The sequence below is a fragment of the Eumetopias jubatus genome, unplaced genomic scaffold, assembly GCF_037043125.1.
Source record: "Eumetopias jubatus isolate StellerSeaLion01/CBP00866 unplaced genomic scaffold, mEumJub1_p1.0 scaffold_1, whole genome shotgun sequence".
Lineage (NCBI taxonomy): Eukaryota > Metazoa > Chordata > Mammalia > Carnivora > Otariidae > Eumetopias > Eumetopias jubatus.
The window spans coordinates 199,005,260-199,022,690 of NW_028274807.1; the positions used below are offsets into that span (position 1 = coordinate 199,005,260).

Here is a 17,431-nt window from a genome sequence, read left to right on the forward strand (position 1 = left end):
GCCGCGCGGGTACCCGCAGCTTTCCCGAGGTTAGCGAAGCCAGTTCACTCTTGCCCACCTCCTGACAACCAGCGGAAACAGCCCGGAGAACTACCACTGCCCAGCACACCCTTCTCTTACCAACCGGAACGGCCGGGCGCACAGCTTCCTGGAACTTGTAGTTTTACGCAGAACCCTGATTTCCGCTCGTCCCCGTCTTCGGCCGAGGACTCCGTGTCCCAGCATGCTGCGGAGCCGGAAGGGCATCCCGCCGCTGCCCGGGCGCGCAGGCGCAGCACCGCTGTTTGTCGGCGCCTGGGAAGGGAGGAGGTACGGTCGCAGCCAAGACCGAGGCCGAGCCGGAGCTGACGAGACTTGACTGGGGCCCAGAACAAGGCTCTGGGCCCGCGCAGACCGTAGGGCCCCCGAGTGGATGGAATAAGCCGAGCCCTGAGATCAACGCCAGCCCGGTCCGCTTGGCGCGGGGCCCACAGGGCAGGCAGGCCGGCAAGCAGACGTGCGGAAGCCTCCCAGGGCCTTCCCTCAGGTCCCCGGCGAGGGGCCTAGGCCCCGGCCCCGCGACCAGACCCAGCTCGGCCGTTTGGGACAGGAGCCGACGCGACCAGAAGTGGAGTCTTCACCGGGGCCATAGGCCAGTGACTAGGCCGGGCCCGGGCCTCCCGTCGGGGCCGGACTGGGACGAGGCCCCGGGGAGGCCCCCCCTAACACACTAAACCCTTCTCTCAGGCCGACGCCCTTCGGGAAGATGCAGCGCGCCCTACCGGGCGCCCGCCAGCACTTGGGGGCCATCCTGGCCAGCGCCAGCGTGGTGGTAAAGACCCTGTGCGCGGCAGTACTCTTCCTCTACCTGCTGTCCTTCGCCGTGGACACGGGCTGCCTGGCGGTCACCCCAGGCTACCTCTTTCCGCCCAATTTCTGGATCTGGACCCTGGCCACCCATGGGCTGATGGAACAGCACGTGTGGGATGTGGCCATCAGCCTGGCCACAGTGGTGGTGGCTGGACGTTTGCTGGAGCCCCTCTGGGGAGCCTTGGAGCTGCTCATCTTCTTCTCAGTGGTGAACGTGTCTGTGGGGCTGCTGGGGGCCTTCGCCTACCTCCTCACCTACATGGCTTCCTTCAACTTGGTCTACCTTTTCACTATCCGCATCCACGGAGCCCTGGGCTTCCTAGGTGGCGTCCTGGTGGCACTCAAGCAAACCATGGGGGACTGCGTGGTCCTGCGTGTGCCGCAGGTGCGCGTCAGCGTGGTGCCCATGCTGCTGCTGGGGCTGCTGCTACTGTTGAGGCTGGCCACGCTGCTCCAGAGCCCAGCACTGGCCTCCTATGGCTTTGGGCTGCTCTCCAGTTGGGTGTATCTCCGCTTCTACCAGCGCCATAGCCGAGGTCGAGGGGACATGGCTGACCACTTTGCTTTTGCCACCTTCTTCCCTGAGATCCTGCAGCCTGTGGTGGGGCTGTTGGCGAACTTGGTGCACAGTCTCCTGGTGAAGGTAAAGATATGCCAGAAGACAGTGAAGCGCTATGATGTAGGTGCCCCATCTTCCATCACCATCAGCCTCCCAGGCACAGACCCTCAGGATGCGGAGCGGAGAAGGTACTGTGGAGTCTTCCAAAACCTTATTGAGCTAAGAGAGTTTTTATTGATCAAGTACCGTTCCATCTGTTGTGCTTGCTGTGTTGGCTGGCAGCCAAGGGTCAGGTGTTCGGGCAGACTCAGGAGATAAAATCCAGTTTGTGGCTTTGAGAACCTCAGCAACTAGGTGCTGGGCTCCAGTAGTGCTTTCCAACATGAAGGAGTGCAATATGCCTTTCTCACCACCCAGGCCACTTAACAAGTTCTAAGAAATGTCTAGTTTCCTTTGGTACTGTGTGAGGGGTTAATGGAGGGCCAGACACATAATCCTGGCCTTGTCTCAGAATCTTGGAATCCTAGACACTGGTCCTGTGGGAGCCAGAAACAACCTGCTTGTCCTATTTCCCCAGTGAGGGAGGGACAGACAAGGAGACCTTCCTTACGAGGCGGTCTGGGCCACCCCAATTTCAAAATGCTGAACCATATCCTCTTCCTGGGTCTTAATTCAGATGCTGTGCTTCTCTGCCACTTATTTATTGAGGGGGAACCTTGGGGTATTACTAGATTTACCACCGCATCCTTCCAGCATGTATGTGTCACCACACCCAGGGGACAGGCCATGTGACCCACCGCGGGAGCCTGCTGACCACACAGGGAGTGGAGGCAACCTTCTTCATTATCTGTAAACCAAGTCATCTGCACCATCTGCAGTCCCAGCGGAATTATTCATTGAATGCATCTTGTCCAGGGCAGGGCAGATCTTTTTTAATCCAGTTCTCTCTCTGCCAGGTCTATAGACTCACCAGAGTTGTCACAGCTCCATTTCCAACGTTATATGTTGAAGTTTTTTTTTTGAGGCAGTTACTTTAGTAGTGAAATCTAGAGCAGGCTCTGTTCTTACTTTCTGTGTTTGTCAAAGGCTTCTACTTTTGCTCACCTGTGAAATAGATTCTTGGCAGGCAGCTTTATGAATTCACCTGAAAGGTTATCCCTGTGCTTACTCTCCACTGGGGCTGTGGCAGTGAGCATGGGACACACCCCTTTCTTGAAGGAGTTTCCACCTGGGGAAGGGCCACAGATTACTATGGCCCAAGGCGGTGGGTGTTGAAAAGTGCACAAAGCATGCTGCGAGGCATGACTGTGGGCCCCGATGGTTCGTGTCTCTATGGCTAATGAATTCTAAAGATTGAGGTCTGTCTTCACTTTATCCAGTGGCGGAAGTGGGACCAAGAAGGCTGGATCTAGCAGAAACTGAGCTGTCCCCAGAGCTCTGCAGGTGGAGCCAGGGCCCGGTGGTGACTCCGCCTTTAGTGAGAAGTCTTGGATTTGTTAGGGTTGGCTGGAGATTCAAAGCACCTCTGCTCAGGCCCAAGAAAATGGCAAGCTGGGGTAGGGAAGGTTGTCAGGAGCTAGGTTCTTGGCATAGTCTTGTGGTTGTTACTCCAACCAGTTGGGCATCTGGCAGAATGCCCCTCCCAAACCCAAAAGGGCTACTAGTACTGGGAGGCAGGGTTTCCTATCTTTGACCCTTGTGAACAAGTGATTAGTATGCCACTACCTCTCTATTTTAGCAGGCTTTAGACAGAATTGACAAGGCTGTCTCCAGGATTGGAGCCTGGGTAGCACAGGGAACTGTCCTGTCTATGCCAGTCTGCCATGTGTCAGGCTGGAGCACAGGGTGGAACTGGGCTAGGGTTTTCTGTGCCCATATTCTTGTTGCCTTTCCTGTCATGTTCCCTGGCATTTGGAGGTTTTGCTTCTCTGCTGGAACTTGGAAGGCTATCACAGGCTGTCCCCCCTACTTGGAGCATAGACAGGTTAAGGCATCAGGCTTCCACTGTGACCACTATTGGAAGTATTATTAGCTGGCAGCATGGGTGTTCCACTCCTGGGTAGACTAGGGTCCCAAGTGCACGTGTACACCTTCCAGTCAACTTTCCCACCTCTCCCCAAAGTGAAGTCCAAAAGGGTTTATCCAGTGGAACCAGTAGGCTCTGGCCTGTGTCCTACACACATAAGCTGTTCCTCTTTCTCTTTCTGTAGGAACTTGGTGTGTCCCTGCTCTAACACAGGTCCTGGTGGCTGTGGGGATTCTTCTGGGAAGAACATTGAAGTCAGTTAGGAGGGATGGGCTGACCCAAGTTGGCCCTGCTTCCCAGGTTGAGATCCAAGATAGGTGCTTGAGTTCCAGCATTCCCCTCAGACCCTTGCCAGGAGACTCAAAACACACCTAACAAGGAGAGAGACATCATAATCCTCTCCTTGGATGCGATACCAGTGCCCACATCCCAGGGACTTACCCTGCTACCCATCTTCCTTGGGGTACCAGCTCTGCCCATGCTTAGGCACCACCCTCAGAATCATTCCTGAAGCTGGCCTGGTGGGCAGTCTGGCAGACACCCTGCTGGCCTTCTTAGCCTGGAGATGTCAGGACTATGAAGGGAAGGCTGTATATAGCCTTTGGGTCCTCTTTCCGATGGCAGAGTGGGCCCTACCCAGTCCCTGGGGAGCCCTGGGCCCTTCGTGGTGAAGGGGAATACACAGGATTCTGAGAGAAGTCTGGGTGGTAGGGAGAGTCAGCTTCATGGGGGAAGAATATAGGGCATGAGCCACGTCCAACCCCCAAGTGACTTGTCATATCTCCTCTGGCTCCAGGCAACTGGCCCTAAAGGCCCTCAACGAGCGGCTGAAGAGAGTGGAGGACCAGTCCGTCTGGCCAAGCATGGACGACGATGAAGAGGAGGCAGGGGCCAAGGTGGATAGCCTGCTACCCTCAGACAAGGCCCCCACACTCCCAGGAAAGGGGGCTGCCCCAGAATCCAGCCTGATCACCTTTGAGGCAGCTCCCCCGAAGCTGTAACTCCAGACCACCTTGAGTGTTGCACCTCCTCTCCCAAGCTCCCCCTGACACCTCTTGGCTACTCCAGGGCACCTGACCGCTCTGAGGAGAGGGAAGAAGGCCTGCTGGGGGTTTCCACAGCCTTCTGCTATTTCTCGCCAACACTACCCGGGACTCTTGCTACCTGGTTCCAACTCCAGACAACCACTATGCCAGGCATGGGGCCTCTGAACCATCAGCTAGCCCAGGCCATCTGAGGTAAGACTGTACCTCAGCAGATAACCCCAAGCAAGTGGCTACAGGGACACTGGTGCCACAGCCCCCGGGCCAACCCTTATGCCTGATACTGGTTGCCAAGAGCCCTGAGCCAAGGCAAGGATTTGCCAAAAACGTTCTGGGGGTCCAGCCAGTGCAGGGCTGCAATTCCCTGCCCACCCTCAGAAAGACTCTGTTCATGTGAAGATTTCCGATTCCCTCTGCTGTGGCTATGGTTGCTTCTGGGCCAGAAGAGCCACAGCTCCCAAGTATTTTCTACAGGACCACTTGAGTGGGCAGCCAGGCCCAGCCTCGCAGTATCAATAAAGCAGTTCTTTGAGGTATGGCTCCTGGGCTCTGTCAGACCACCTTGTGCAGCCCCCTCATCATGTTCAGCTGCAAAGTTAGGGACTTTAGGTTCAAGGGCTTGGTCTCCATGGCAACTCCAACTGAATAAGAAGCCTATTACTCCACTTTGCCTTACCACCTCATGCCCACTGTTAAAACAATCTCCCCAGAGCTATCACTTCAGATCTTCCTCATTTTCTCTCCCTCTGATTCCCAGTCAGGGAGGCCCTGCCCAGATGATGTGATGGTTGAGGGCCCCTCTATCATAAAGAGCTGTTCTTATTGATGGCTCACCCCCAAAACAGAGTTCTCAGTGCTTGACACCTATGGAAACAGCCCATCCCGAGTTCCCACCCTGTCATTGTCTACATCTAACCACCACAGTCTGGAGACACCAGCACAGTGGGCAGCTGGGGAACTGAGAGGACACACAGCTGATCCTACAGCTCTAGGACCCTGGTGGCACAGGCCACTCAGCAGCCAGATCCTAGGAGCTCGTGTGCTGGGAGAGCTTCAGCCCCTCGGTAAGCAGCCAGGGACAGGCGTCCCCATCTTGCCCAGCTGCCTGTTTTTTCATGCTGACAGCATTAGCGAGAACTGTTCCCCAACTCTAAGCTATTCCTCCCATCCAGTCTTTTCAGTCATTCTTTTTTATTTTGCTTTTTTCTCTCCTATAATTTCTGGACATACCAGTACAAGTATGAGTTGAGTTGCCGGGGAAGTAGTCTTGCAACCCCAACTTCATCTGGACACATCATCCATAAGCTCCTCTGGGACAGTACAGAAGGAAAGGGGAAGCACTCCAGGATGAGGAGCAAGCAAAAATGTCACACACAAGACTCCTATTCTACACGGCCCCAGTGCCTGAGGTGTCCCCATGACTTGGCTGAGAGAATCCAGGCGGTCCCAGCCCCAGCTACTACACTGAGGGGCATATCCAGGCTTCTAGGCTGGCAGGAGCTCATGGCTGGATCCTTTTGCGATACAGGTAGGCGTTGCTCACCTGATTCATGATGACCAAGCTGGTAATGACAGGGCACAGCACAGCCAGATACCAGACCCCACCAGTGACTGTGGCAGTGAACCAGAGTGAACACATGCCCAACAAGAGGCTGGCACTACCCAGAAGGTAGCCCACTAGCCCAGAAGTGGCATGGTACAGCTTGAGCTTAGCCAGGGGCCATCGGGGCAGCAGTTTAGGGTAGAGCAGCCCCACCCCACCCAAGCATTGTAAGCCTGCCCACAGCACAGCTATCAGCCCTGCCCGCCCATGCCAAGTGGCCAGGTGGGCTTTGCCAAGCTGTTCCTTGTGGAGGATGACAAGACCTAGGCCCAGCAGTGCACACAGCAGGGCCAGCAGCTGCAGCACCCAGTGGCAGCGTGCTCGGCCCTTCCGCGAGAGGGAGCGCAGCAGCGAACTCTCCGGAGAGAACACCAGCAGTGCCTCGGTCATCAGGAAGGAGAACTGGGGAGAAAGGGACGGGAAACAAAGTCAGGGTGCTGCCCAGCAGAAGGAAAAAGAGATTTAGATAACTTTCTAAACTTCCAGCCACTCTGGGCAGAGTCCCCCTCTTCATTCTCTCATCACAAGAGTATCCATTTGGGTGGGGCAAGAGTGAGGAACTCTCAAGGACAGAACATCTAACCTGAGTAACTGGCGAGAAGTGTGTACCTCTCCACACTCCTTCCTAGGTGATATTGTGAAACGTCATCTCTGCTATATTACCCAGCAAATACTAGGTTTGAGACGTGGCAGTCATAAATGATTCACAGGCTTTGTTTCCCTGACACGGGACTGGATACAATTTCTTGGCAAGAGCTGGCCACATGGGTGCACTGTTTCAGGGAAAATTCGATGCATCACTATAAATTCAGGTAAAAGGGGACACAGGTACACCCAAATGCATTTTCTTTTTTTTTTATTTATTGAGAGAGAGAGAGAATGGTAGAGAGACAGCATGAGAGGGAAGAAGGTCAGAGGGAGAAGCAGACTCCCTGCTGAGCAGGGAGCCCGATGTGGGACTCGATCCTGGGACTCCAGGATCATGACCTGAGCCGAAGGCAGTCGCTTAACCAACTGAGCCACCCAGGCACCCACCCAAATGCATTTTCTAAGCTTCCTGCCTGGAGGTGGGTGAAGTCTCATTTTGTGCTTAGACCGATTTGCCCTGGGTTTTGAACACTGTGGTTCACGTCTGGGATATATACCGCGGGGCAGGAGGTGGAGCATGCAACTCCTCCAATCCCGCATTCCATCCCTCTAAAGAGATATTAAGTGTCCATAAGGATTCAGAGGCTGTCAGGACTACCACCCGTACCTATGCTCCCTCCCACCCCTAAGAGCTGGCCAGGGCGCTACTTACAGCCAGAGACATAAGCGTGGGGTGCCAGGAGAACAGACCTGGAATGAAAACGAGATTCTGTGAGGCTGAGGCAAGAAGAACCCAGCCACACCAATCCCCACAGGGTGAGGAAAATGAGCTGCCCCTCACCCAAGGAAGCACTGCCAAAATGCTAGTCCCTCTTACTGCAACAAGCTCACCCCCTACCTATCCTTGCTTCCTGGTCCCTCCCTGGGGCAGAGGCCATGCTTTGCCACTCTGGCAGTCCTCCCTCCTTCTAGCACCTCACCAAAGGCAGCCAAGTGGAACACCAAGACAAGGAAAGAGAAGCCAGGTACTCTAGCCCAACTGGTAGAGCCCCCACACTCACCTCCTCCCCACTCATCCCTCCAGCATAGGATGTCCCCCAGCCAGGCAAGCCTTTCCTGGGAGTCAGGCCCAAGGCCTCCTATTGCTCCTGCTCCCCAGGAGAAGGGCCGCTTTCCTTCCCAGAAGTCAACTATGAATTCTACTTACTGGAGCCAGGCCTGGCAAGCACAGCCACAAAGATGGTAAAACCCAGGGCCACAAGGTGGGCAGCAGCCCCAGAGGCAGTGCGCAGAGCTCTGTAGATGTGCGACTCGGTCTCCACAGAAAGGGCCATGGTCAACCAGGCCAATGGCTGTAGCCTGAAAGCATAGTAGAATGAGCAAGGGTCTCAGGTGCCTGCTGTCCACTCCTCTCACTGGAGCAAAAGTTGCAGGGCAGGAATGCCACTCTCTTCCAAGAAGTTAAGGTAGGAAGGGGCAGTACCAACACAGGCAGCAGGAATAGTCGAAGACCGGCGGCCTGTCGGCCTGTACCCGCATCTGAACTGGCACTGATCACTGGCCCACCTTCCAGGTAGGATGCGCAAGGCCGTGTAATAGACTACAAATCCCAGCGTGCATCACGCCGTCGCCGCGCGGGAGCGCCAGCTAGAAGGGCGTGAGGCACTACGGGTATTGTAGTTCCCGTCTGCGTATCAAATTACAGCCTGAATCCCTTCGCGTACAGTCTCCCCACGTGCCGCTGGCATGCTGCCCCTACACGCTAGGGACTCGCCTGCCTCAGCGCTGACCCGATGCGGTGGTTTCCTCCCGAGAAAGCGGGATACTTGGGACACTGCCGCGCGCGCTGCCGCTCCGTCGCGGAGCCGCTTCACTTCCGGGTGCGACGTCCACCCAGCCGGGACTTCCCGAGACAAACTCCCCCACCCCCAGCCACACCTCTCAGTCGCTCTGCGCAGGCGCTGTTAAGCAGACAGCTTACGGGTGTGTGAGTGCGCAGGCGTGCTTGACCTGGCGATCCAGGCCTGAGGGCTGTTTCCGACGGTGTTTGCAGGGGTCCAGGCGCCAGGCACTACAGACCTGGGCCCTGCTAGCGCCATGGGCAGCGGCTGCCGCATCGAATGCATATTCTTCAGCGAGTTCCACCCCACGCTGGGACCCAAGATCACCTATCAGGTGCCATCCGGGCTCGCGGGGCCGGGGGCTGGGGTGGTGAGGGTGGTGGGAGAGGGACGCTCCTGGAAGCTGAGGAAGCTGCCTGGAAGCGGTGGATTCCCGTGCCCCATGCTGCACGCAGGCATACCACTCCTTCATTCGCGGAGAATCGTGAACCGAGAGGATACTCAGACCCAGGTCCCAAGCTCCCGGTGTGTCGGGGCAAACATCTCATAGGCAGTGATTGTGGGAAATCGGGCTGTGGAGACCCAGGGAAGGTTCAAGGTCCCAAGAGAGGCGGGGGTGTGCGGTCCAATAGTATTCCTGGATGCCTAGGAATTTAGATGGAGGAGGAGAGAGTGTGCCAGGTAGGGGAAACAGCATATGCAAAAGCCAGGAGGCAGATGAAAACATGGCATGTGTTTGGAAACACGAAGTAGTAGCAGGTCTGGGTGGATGGGAGAGAGGAGAAACACTGGACAACAGGGCTTAGACCTTGGGGGTCACCCAGTATACTCTGCCTAGTCCCAAGGTCCACTAAGGGGACTCTTGCCACACCCCTCCCCAGGTCCCTGAAGATTTCATCTCCCGGGAGCTGTTTGACACAGTCCAGGTGTACATCATCACCAAGCCAGAGCTGCAGAACAAGCTCATCACTGTGTGAGGCCCTAGTGGGGAAGGGAGGGAATGTCCCCCGAGGAGTGGACAAGCTTGGGGGCAGAAGGAGCCTGACTTTGCTCCCACCTGTTCCCCCCCATCCAGCACAGCCATGGAGAAGAAACTGATCGGCTGCCCTGTGTGCATTGAACACAAGAAGTACAGCCGCAATGCCCTGCTTTTCAACCTAGGCTTTGTGTGTGATGCCCAGGCCAAGACCTGTGCCCTTGAGCCCATCGTCAAAAAGCTGGCTGGCTACCTGACCACACTGGAGGTCTGCAACATGATGGGCTTGAGTGGAGGGGCAGGCAGACAAATGTTTCCAAAGCCCTCCAGACCTGGGTATCTGCCAGGGCAGGATGCCAGCCAGGGGTCCTGGGGTGTGCCCACCATGTTGTCCATGCTCCATCCAGCTAGAGAGCAGCTTCGTGTCGACGGAGGAGAGCAAGCAGAAGTTGGTGCCCATCATGACCATCTTGCTGGAGGAGCTAAATGCCTCAGGCCGGTGCACTCTGCCCATCGGTATGGCCCAACCTTTGCAAGGACAGCAGAGGGGTAGAGGAGGGATAGGAACATGGCAAGGGAAAGGCAAGCCCAGCCATGGACAAGACTCATGAACAAATTGGTGGCCCAATGAGCTGGGTTAATGATGTCCAGGGTCCAGTGCATGTTGGGATTTGAGATGTGGAGGCCAGAAGAACTCTCCATGTTCCATGGGTATGTTCCCTTCCCTCTCCGGACCTGTCTCTTGCTCCATAAAAGGGGAAGATTGGGGGCTCCTGGCTGGCTCAGTCAGTAGAGTATGTGAGTCTCGATCTTGAGGTCGTGAGTTCAAGCCCCACATTGGACAGAGAGCTTAAGAAAAGCGGGGGTTGGAGGAGATTGGCCCTACCCAGGGCCACCCACCTGCCTCAAGAGTTGCTGGGAGGACTGGAGGGTAATTGAGGGCCTCTTGAAAGAGATGATACTGAAGATATGGGTGGGGCCTCTGCAGATGAGTCCAACACCATCCACTTGAAGGTGATTGAGCAGCGGCCTGACCCTCCTGTGGCACAGGAGTATGATGTGCCTGTCTTTACCAAGGACAAGGAAGACTTCTTCAACTCACAGTGGGACCTCACCACACAACAGGTGTGCTCTCCCTCCCTGGGGATCATCACCTAGGGCTGGCCACAGCTCTGGCCTCATCCCACCCCTACTGACCCTGCCCTGTCCAGATCCTGCCCTATATTGATGGCTTCCGCCATGTGCAGAAGATCTCAGCCGAGGCAGATGTGGAGCTAAACCTGGTGCGCATCGCCATCCAGAACTTGCTGTGAGTGGAGCAGCAGTCACACTTGGGACAGGGTTGCTAGCCAGGGAAGAGCCCCAGGACCCTGAGTGTGAAGGTGGGAAGGCATGGCCCCCAGAAGCTGAGCACATTATCTCCCCCAGGTATTATGGCGTTGTGACACTGGTGTCCATCCTCCAGGTAGGTGAGTCTGGGGTCTGGTTAAACAGAGAGTGAGTTACGTGGCTTGGCCAGACTGGGGTGGTGTCAGACTTCCAAGCCCCTCACTCAGGCCCCTGTGCCTCCTACCTACCCTCCAGTATTCCAACGTGTACTGCCCGACACCCAAGGTCCAGGACCTGGTAGATGACAAGTCCCTGCAAGAGGCGTGTTTATCTTATGTGACCAAACAAGGTAGTGGTGGGCTTTGGGGGGGCCATCTTGGGGAGGGCAGGGCCACCTGCAGAGCTGACCCCTGGTGCCCACAGGGCACAAGAGGGCCAGTCTCCGGGATGTGTTCCAGCTGTACTGCAGCCTGAGCCCTGGCACGACTGTGAGAGACCTCATTGGCCGCCACCCCCAGCAGCTGCAGCGCGTTGATGAACGGTCAGAAGGGGATTCCCAGGGGCATGAGGGGTTTGCCTGAAAGCAGATACACTCTACATCTCTCTGGAGCCTAAGGTTAGAGAGGAAGCAGGAGATTCCCAGTGAGCAGAATCATGTGGCACTACTAGTCTAGGCAGGCTTTCTGGTGGTGATGGGTTTGGAGGCCAGCCTGGTCAGTGAGACAAAATCAGAAGGGAGACTGCAGGAAAGGGTTGGCCTGGCTGGAGGAAGGCCTGGCCAGGGCATCACCCCTCTCTCCCTCAACCCCACCCCAGGAAGCTGATCCAGTTTGGGCTTATGAAGAACCTCATCCGCCGACTACAGAAGTACCCTGTGCGGGTGTCTCGGGAGGAGCGGAGCCACCCTGCCCGGCTTTACACAGGCTGCCACAGCTATGATGAGATCTGTTGCAAGACAGGTGGAGACAGGCAGTGCAGCTGGGGTGGGGTCAGGGCAGGTGGCCAATCCAAGACTGCTCACCTCACCTGCACTGTCCCAAACAGGCATGAGCTACCACGAGCTTGATGAACGGCTGGAAAATGACCCCAACATCATCATCTGCTGGAAGTGAGGCTGGTGGGGGCTCTCTCTCCTGCTAAGCACTCCCTGGTGCATGAGGGCTAGACTGGTAGACTAGTCCATATTGTCTCAGGGTGACCCTCACTTCTGTAAATAAAATCATCCATTTCAACTTAACGTTTATTGAGTACCGCCTCTGATCCAGCCACCAGAGAACTGGCAGTGAAATAACCGTGGTCCTGGTGCCCTGGTGCGCCATCTGGTGGGCAGGACTGACTATGGACAAGTAAATGTGCCCGCTGATTATTAATTGAAATAGCCAGAAAAGCAATGAGGAAGCTGATGATGACTTGGGGTGGGAGTTGGGGCTGTTCTGGATTAATTGGATTAATTGGGTAAGGAAGGCCTCGCTGAGGTGACCTGAACTTCAGCCTCAGTTCAGGCTTGAAGGAAGAAGAGTATTCCAGGCAGAGGGAACAGGTGCAGAAGCCCTAAAGCAAAAACAGCTTTAGGATGCATGAGGAACCCAAGAGAGCCCACGGGGCTGGAACATAGGAAGCAATGGGGAGGGGGCAAGAAATGGAAGTCCCGAGGTACTGAGGGGGCAAGAGCCTGATACTGCAGAGTTCCTGGTAAGCTGCTTTGGGACATACTATTTCGAGGGCTAGAAGCAGCCATAGAGTCACCCAGGAAAAGACTACAGCAGTTACCTCGTAAGAGGTGATGGCAGCCTGCTAGGCTAAAAAGAAGGAGCCCTGCGCAGTACTTGGGGGCGGGGGGGGGGGGCGTTGAGCCAACAGGTGGAGCCGGGCGCGAGACACTGGGGCGAGGAAGCCACGGAGAGGAGCATCCGTACGGCCGAGGTGAAGCCGCTGCTGGAAGAGCTGGTGGGGGCAGGGTGGCCTTATCCCTGTGCGGGTCGACTTGACGTCCGACTGGCACTCAGGGCAGACCCTTGAGCCGCAGTCGGAGGTGAGGGAGAAAGTTCTGGGAGTCCAAAGAGTGTTGTTACCCACCGCCGGGAAGGCAAGGCGGCCGGGGGCGGGGCCGGAGCCTGTGCGGGCCGCAACTGCGCAGGCGCCGAGCTAACCGTCTCCATGACGGCGAGGACCCACGCGCCCCAACCGCTCGGCAACGGCAGTGTCCAAGACCTGGACCCCCGCGGGAGACCTTCGTCCCCGAGAGTTTCAGCAGCCCCACCTCAGCGCCGGCTGCTGTCCGGGGTCAGCTGAGCCCCGCCTTCCCGCTCTGTCTGCGGCCACAACATGGGCGACCTGGAGCTGCTACTGCCGGGGGAGGCTGACGTGCTGGTGCGGGGGCTGCGCAGCTTCCCGCTGCGCGAGATGGGCTCCGGAGGGTGAGGCAGCTGGGTCCAAGGGTCAGAGCCCTTGAATGGAGGAGTATGGGCCTGACATGGGAGAGAGGGTGCCCAGTGTGGAGGAGCCCCCAGGTGAGGAGACAAAGCTCTCCGAGTTGGGGGGTATATGGCCCTGAGCCCCCTCTGGCCGCTCAAGATCAAGTTAGGCTTCAATAGGACCCAGCCCGCACCCCACTCCTACTGCACACATGAGCACTCAAATGCACATACACCTCCGCTCTCTGGGGCAGGTGGAACCAGCAGCATGAGAACCTGGAGAAGCTGAACATGCAGGCTATCCTTGATGCTACAGCCAGCCAGGGGGAGCCCATCCAGGAGCTGCTGGTCACCCATGGGAAGGTATTCTGGGGTCACAGGCAGGGTTCCTGCCTTCTCACCACCTCCCACCCCACCACTGTCCTTCTCAGGAGCACCTTGGGTGCCTTCACTTCCTTCTGGGTGGTACACTTATCTTCCCCAAGGGAAAAGAGAGAAGTGTGCTACACATTTGATTTTTCACCCCTTTTGGACAGGACCCTGGCATACCAGGCCAAGTGTGAGGCGTGGGTTGATTTGGGAGATAGTCATGGATCATACAACAACTTAGGCTGTGGGGTGAGGGCCCACGTTCTAAAGACATCCTTGAATAGACTGTCAGGCGAGAGGGGGCCCTCACTGAAGTGGGGGTGGGACTTTGGCATGGAAGGAGGCAGCCTTCCTAACTTGAGAGAGGAGTAAGAAACCAGAGATCAGCCCGGCTGGAACATGAGCCAGGAAGTGGCTCAAATAAATGACCTGAGATATCACTTAACAAAAGGGTCCCTTTGCAAAGAAAAGGTGGAGCCCCCTACTGGAGGGTGGGAGAGGACTAGGAAATTGTGCAGGGCCCTGAGGAATAAAGATGAGGTCAAGGCACATGAGAACCTTGGAAGACCAGATGACAGAGACAAGAGGGAGGGCATGAGCACGAGAGCTAGCCTGAGAGGAACACCTGGATGCGGACAGAGGGGAGAAGGGCGTAGATGTAGGGGGGAGCAAGGCAGCCTAAGGACAAGGCAAGAGCCAGTTACAGGAAGCATGGGGAATGTCCCCACAGAGATATTGAGGGCAACTAGAAATGAAGGTCTAAGGTGCAGGAGAGAGGTTGGGAAGGTGCCTATGGAGAGAACCTAGGGACCCAGGGGAGTTTGAGGAGAGTCAGACAGGGCTGAGCCAGGGATGGATGGGTTGCCAGGCCAACGTAGGCCTACTTCATCCCTGTCCTTTCCCCTCCCCCTCAAAGATCCCAACGCTGGTGGAGGAGCTGATCGCAGTGGAGATGTGGAAGCAGAAGGTGTTCCCTGTGCTGTGCAGGCTGGAGGACTTCAAGCCCCAGAACACTTTTCCCATATACATGGTGGTGAGCTGGGCCCCTGCTCACACCCTGCCCGTGCCTTTAGAGGGCTCTGGATTTGAGAAGAGAGCTAGTAATCCCATCCTTCCTTCAGCAGCTCTGGGCCCTGTTCTCTTTATCTGACAGCTACACCACGAGGCCTCCATCATCAACCTTCTGGAAACAGTGTTCTTCCACAAGGTGAGGCATCAGCCCTGTCCACCAGCCGTTGCCCCAGGCTAGGGCCTGACAGGGAAGGGGGGTTGTGGTTGTGTGGGGAGAGCATCAGAGACAGAATGTTTCCCCTCTGCCTGCCTCTCAGGAGGTGTGTGAGTCAGCAGAGGACACTGTCTTGGACCTGGTAGACTACTGCCACCGAAAACTGACTCTTTTGGTGGCCCGGAGTGGCCGTGGTGGCCCTCCTGAGGAGGAGGAGTCCCAGTACAGCACCCCCATACAGGTAGGCTGAGGCTCCCTGGGGGTGCCAATGGGTAGACCAGGCTCTCTTGAGGCCTGAGCAGGCAGGGGGTGACCCAGCTTGAGCACCATGTGCCCCCCCCCCAGGAGCTGCAGAAGCAGGCAGAGCTGATGGAGTTTGAGATCGCATTGAAGGCCCTTTCGGTGCTGCGCTACATCACAGACTGTGTGGACAGGTGGGCAGTCCTGCCAGGCCTGGGACCCACGGTGGAGGACTGGGATCCCGGCCCTGTAGCCTCACTTCTCTCCACCACCATCCTTAGCCTTTCCTTGAGCACCTTGAACCGCATGCTCACTACCCACAACTTGCCCTGCCTCCTGGTGGAACTGCTGGAACACAGTCCCTGGAGGCGGCAGGAAGGAGGTAAGGTCTTCCCCCACCTGCCCAAGCCCCAGCTCACTGCTTCCCAGACATCCTCCAGGATGGATTGGAACAGGCAGCTTGCACGCCGGCAGACAAACTCTGCCTGCTAGCTCATAGAGGATCCCAGGATGCCTCACGCAAGATGGGCTTGGACCTGGGCTCTGCATTAGGGAAGGCCTTTGTGTCCACTACTAAGGACTCCCCCTGCTCTGGAGCAAGCAGCACCCCAGCCTGGGCAAGTCCTGCGCCCGGGCAGTGGTCAGTACTCCAGCCCATGCAGCTGCAGTGGGCTGACTGCAAGAGTGCGCACACCTGCCCCTAGTGTGCTGGCTCCTCTCTCCAGGCAAGCTGCAGCAATTTGAGGGTGGCCGTTGGCAGACAGTGGCCCCCTCGGAGCAGCAAAAGCTGAGCAAGCTGGATGGGCAGGTGTGGATCGCTCTGTACAACCTGCTACTAAACCCTGAAGCCCGGGCTCGCTACTGCCTCACCAGCTTTGCCAAGGGACAGCTACTCAAGGTGGGGAACTCCTCCTGCACCAGCGCCACCCCCTCCCACCCCAGCCCAGCCCTGCTGTTTAATCACTGCCCACCTACCTCAGCCCCAGTCCTCTTTCTAGACCCTGAACCTCAGGTGTTGCAGCAGCTAGTGGGACATGGTCCCCACAGGCACCTCAGCCCAGCCTAGCCCAGCGCAGGCCTCCTCTGGTCAGCACCACTTCACACTGGCCTTCCCTGGACTCCTTTGCAGCTTCGGGCCTTCCTCACAGACATACTGCTTGACCAGCTGCCCAACCTGGCAGACCTGCAGGGTTTCCTGGCCCACCTGGCCCTGACTGAAACGCAGCTCCCTAAGAAGGACCTGGTGTTGGAGCAGGTAGGTACTAGGACGTCAGTTGCTCAGGACCACTGTCCACTTTGCCAGCTCCTCTCTGGCGCTTTCCACTTTTCTCCCTCAGATCCCAGAAATCTGGGAGCGGCTAGAGAGAGACAACAGAGGCAAGTGGCAGGCGATTGCCAAGCACCAGCTGAGGCACATATTCAGCCCCTCAGAGCAGGACTTGCGGCTGCAGGCAAGAAGGTGAAGCCTGCTGAGTGGGCAGAAGGGGTGGGAGGGATGCAGAAGGCATGGACACAGGCAGGGGTGCTCTTGTGCCCCCACCGGTCAGGCCCAGCCAGGCTCTCCTGACCCCTTTCCTAGATGGGCTGAGACCTACAGGCTGGACGTCCTAGAGGCAGTAACTCCAGAGCGGCCCCGCTGTGCCTTCTGCAGTGCAGAGGCCTCCAAACGCTGCTCACGGTGCCAGAATGAATGGTATTGCTGCAGGTGAGGGTATCCTAGGACCCTGGACCCCTAAGCCCCACTTCCATACCCTCCCCCAGCCCCGCAAGCACTGCATGCTCACCAGCCCGTCTGCCTGCAGGGAGTGCCAAGTCAAGCACTGGGAGAAGCATGGAAAGGCTTGTGTCCCGGCAGCTCAAGGTGACAGAGCCAAGTGAAGGCTGCAGCTGTGAGGGCCAACCACCCATGCTGTACAACCCACCCAGAGTGTGCCCTTGAACCTCAGGATCTCAGCCTAGCCTCTGCCAGAGCCCCAGCCTCCCAGGTGGTGAGCACAGCGAGCACAGTGAGCTGCTGACCCATCTTCCCCAGCAAAGGGCTCCCCGCTTCCTGCCCTACCCAGCGGGTAGGCTGAGGGCGCTGCCTCAGCAAGCTGGAGCAGGAGGCCTGGGCGGGGGCAAAGACAAGGGCCGGATGTGGGGACCCTGTTCCTCTAGCACAGTAAAGCTAGCCTCTAGAAACAGCCTGTCTCCGAGTGGCCCTTCGTGGTTGTGGTGTCGTCAGCAGGAGGGATGCTCCCGGGATGCAGGGAGAAAAGCAAAGGGAGGGCCGGGACTCTGCGAGAGCGCCCCCCACCCCACGCGCTCGCCACCCGACTCCGCCTGCGGGCCCACACAGCCCGGGCGCCCGGGTTTCCATTGCGCTGCTC

The 17,431-nt window shown here is 57.3% G+C and overlaps 4 protein-coding genes across 7 annotated transcripts; 3 read left to right on the top strand and 1 right to left on the bottom strand.

The window, feature by feature from the left end:
* The first annotated feature begins 264 nt into the window (after window positions 1-264).
* Window positions 265-5,013, top strand: TMEM115 (transmembrane protein 115). The gene is made up of 2 exons (XM_028124384.2): window positions 265-1,596; window positions 4,231-5,013. The coding sequence occupies exons 1-2, from the start codon at window positions 746-748 to the stop codon at window positions 4,433-4,435; spliced, it is 1,056 nt and encodes a 351-aa protein (XP_027980185.1). The 5' UTR covers window positions 265-745; the 3' UTR covers window positions 4,436-5,013.
* Window positions 5,014-5,651: 638 nt separating this feature from the next.
* CYB561D2 (cytochrome b561 family member D2) lies at window positions 5,652-8,547 on the bottom strand. Of its 3 annotated transcripts, none has more exons than XM_028124387.2 (4): window positions 8,459-8,547; window positions 7,876-8,027; window positions 7,381-7,418; window positions 5,652-6,482 (listed from the first exon to the last, which is right to left on the bottom strand). In XM_028124387.2, exons 2-4 carry the CDS (start codon window positions 8,000-8,002, stop codon window positions 5,979-5,981), a joined length of 669 nt encoding a protein of 222 aa, XP_027980188.1. In that variant the 5' UTR covers window positions 8,003-8,027; window positions 8,459-8,547; the 3' UTR covers window positions 5,652-5,978. The 3 variants fall into 3 exon arrangements, with proteins under 3 accessions (XP_027980188.1, XP_027980186.1, XP_027980187.1); XM_028124385.2 differs by having other exon boundaries at window positions 8,152-8,535; XM_028124386.2 differs by having other exon boundaries at window positions 8,443-8,529.
* Window positions 8,548-8,617: 70 nt separating this feature from the next.
* NPRL2 (NPR2 like, GATOR1 complex subunit) lies at window positions 8,618-12,051 on the top strand. The gene is made up of 11 exons (XM_028124383.2): window positions 8,618-8,843; window positions 9,391-9,482; window positions 9,585-9,753; window positions 9,893-10,001; window positions 10,474-10,610; window positions 10,697-10,794; window positions 10,914-10,950; window positions 11,070-11,163; window positions 11,238-11,355; window positions 11,631-11,773; window positions 11,859-12,051. The coding sequence occupies exons 1-11, from the start codon at window positions 8,766-8,768 to the stop codon at window positions 11,924-11,926; spliced, it is 1,143 nt and encodes a 380-aa protein (XP_027980184.1). The 5' UTR covers window positions 8,618-8,765; the 3' UTR covers window positions 11,927-12,051.
* Window positions 12,052-12,947: 896 nt separating this feature from the next.
* ZMYND10 (zinc finger MYND-type containing 10) lies at window positions 12,948-17,429 on the top strand. Of its 2 annotated transcripts, XM_028124467.2 has the most exons (12): window positions 12,948-13,231; window positions 13,483-13,591; window positions 14,514-14,630; window positions 14,751-14,804; window positions 14,926-15,063; window positions 15,168-15,256; window positions 15,344-15,444; window positions 15,788-15,960; window positions 16,192-16,317; window positions 16,400-16,521; window positions 16,642-16,767; window positions 16,865-17,429. In XM_028124467.2, exons 1-12 carry the CDS (start codon window positions 13,140-13,142, stop codon window positions 16,938-16,940), a joined length of 1,323 nt encoding a protein of 440 aa, XP_027980268.1. In that variant the 5' UTR covers window positions 12,948-13,139; the 3' UTR covers window positions 16,941-17,429. The 2 variants fall into 2 exon arrangements, with proteins under 2 accessions (XP_027980268.1, XP_027980270.1); XM_028124469.2 differs by lacking the exon at window positions 13,483-13,591 and having other exon boundaries at window positions 13,163-13,231.
* The last annotated feature ends 2 nt before the right edge of the window (window positions 17,430-17,431 follow it).

Bases quoted from the DNA above. Each gene is read 5' to 3' on its own strand.
- TMEM115 (XM_028124384.2), top strand. From the start codon at position 746: ATGCAGCGCGCCCTACCGGGCGCCCGCCAGCACTTGGGGGCCATCCTG. The intron at 1,597-4,230 runs GTACTGTGGAGT...CTCTGGCTCCAG, and splicing joins CAGGATGCGGAGCGGAGAAG to GCAACTGGCCCTAAAGGCCC.
- CYB561D2 (XM_028124385.2), bottom strand. From the start codon at position 8,207: ATGCGGGTACAGGCCGACAGGCCGCCGGTCTTCGACTATTCCTGCTGC. The intron at 7,419-7,875 runs GTAAGTAGAATT...TTTTCATTCCAG, and splicing joins GCTTGCCAGGCCTGGCTCCA to GTCTGTTCTCCTGGCACCCC. The intron at 6,483-7,380 runs GTAAGTAGCGCC...CTTTCTCCCCAG, and splicing joins CCACGCTTATGTCTCTGGCT to TTCTCCTTCCTGATGACCGA.
- NPRL2 (XM_028124383.2), top strand. From the start codon at position 8,766: ATGGGCAGCGGCTGCCGCATCGAATGCATATTCTTCAGCGAGTTCCAC. The intron at 10,611-10,696 runs GTGTGCTCTCCC...TGCCCTGTCCAG, and splicing joins GGGACCTCACCACACAACAG to ATCCTGCCCTATATTGATGG. The intron at 11,164-11,237 runs GTAGTGGTGGGC...TGGTGCCCACAG, and splicing joins ATCTTATGTGACCAAACAAG to GGCACAAGAGGGCCAGTCTC.
- ZMYND10 (XM_028124467.2), top strand. From the start codon at position 13,140: ATGGGCGACCTGGAGCTGCTACTGCCGGGGGAGGCTGACGTGCTGGTG. The intron at 13,232-13,482 runs GTGAGGCAGCTG...TCTCTGGGGCAG, and splicing joins CGCGAGATGGGCTCCGGAGG to GTGGAACCAGCAGCATGAGA. The intron at 13,592-14,513 runs GTATTCTGGGGT...TCCCCCTCAAAG, and splicing joins TGCTGGTCACCCATGGGAAG to ATCCCAACGCTGGTGGAGGA.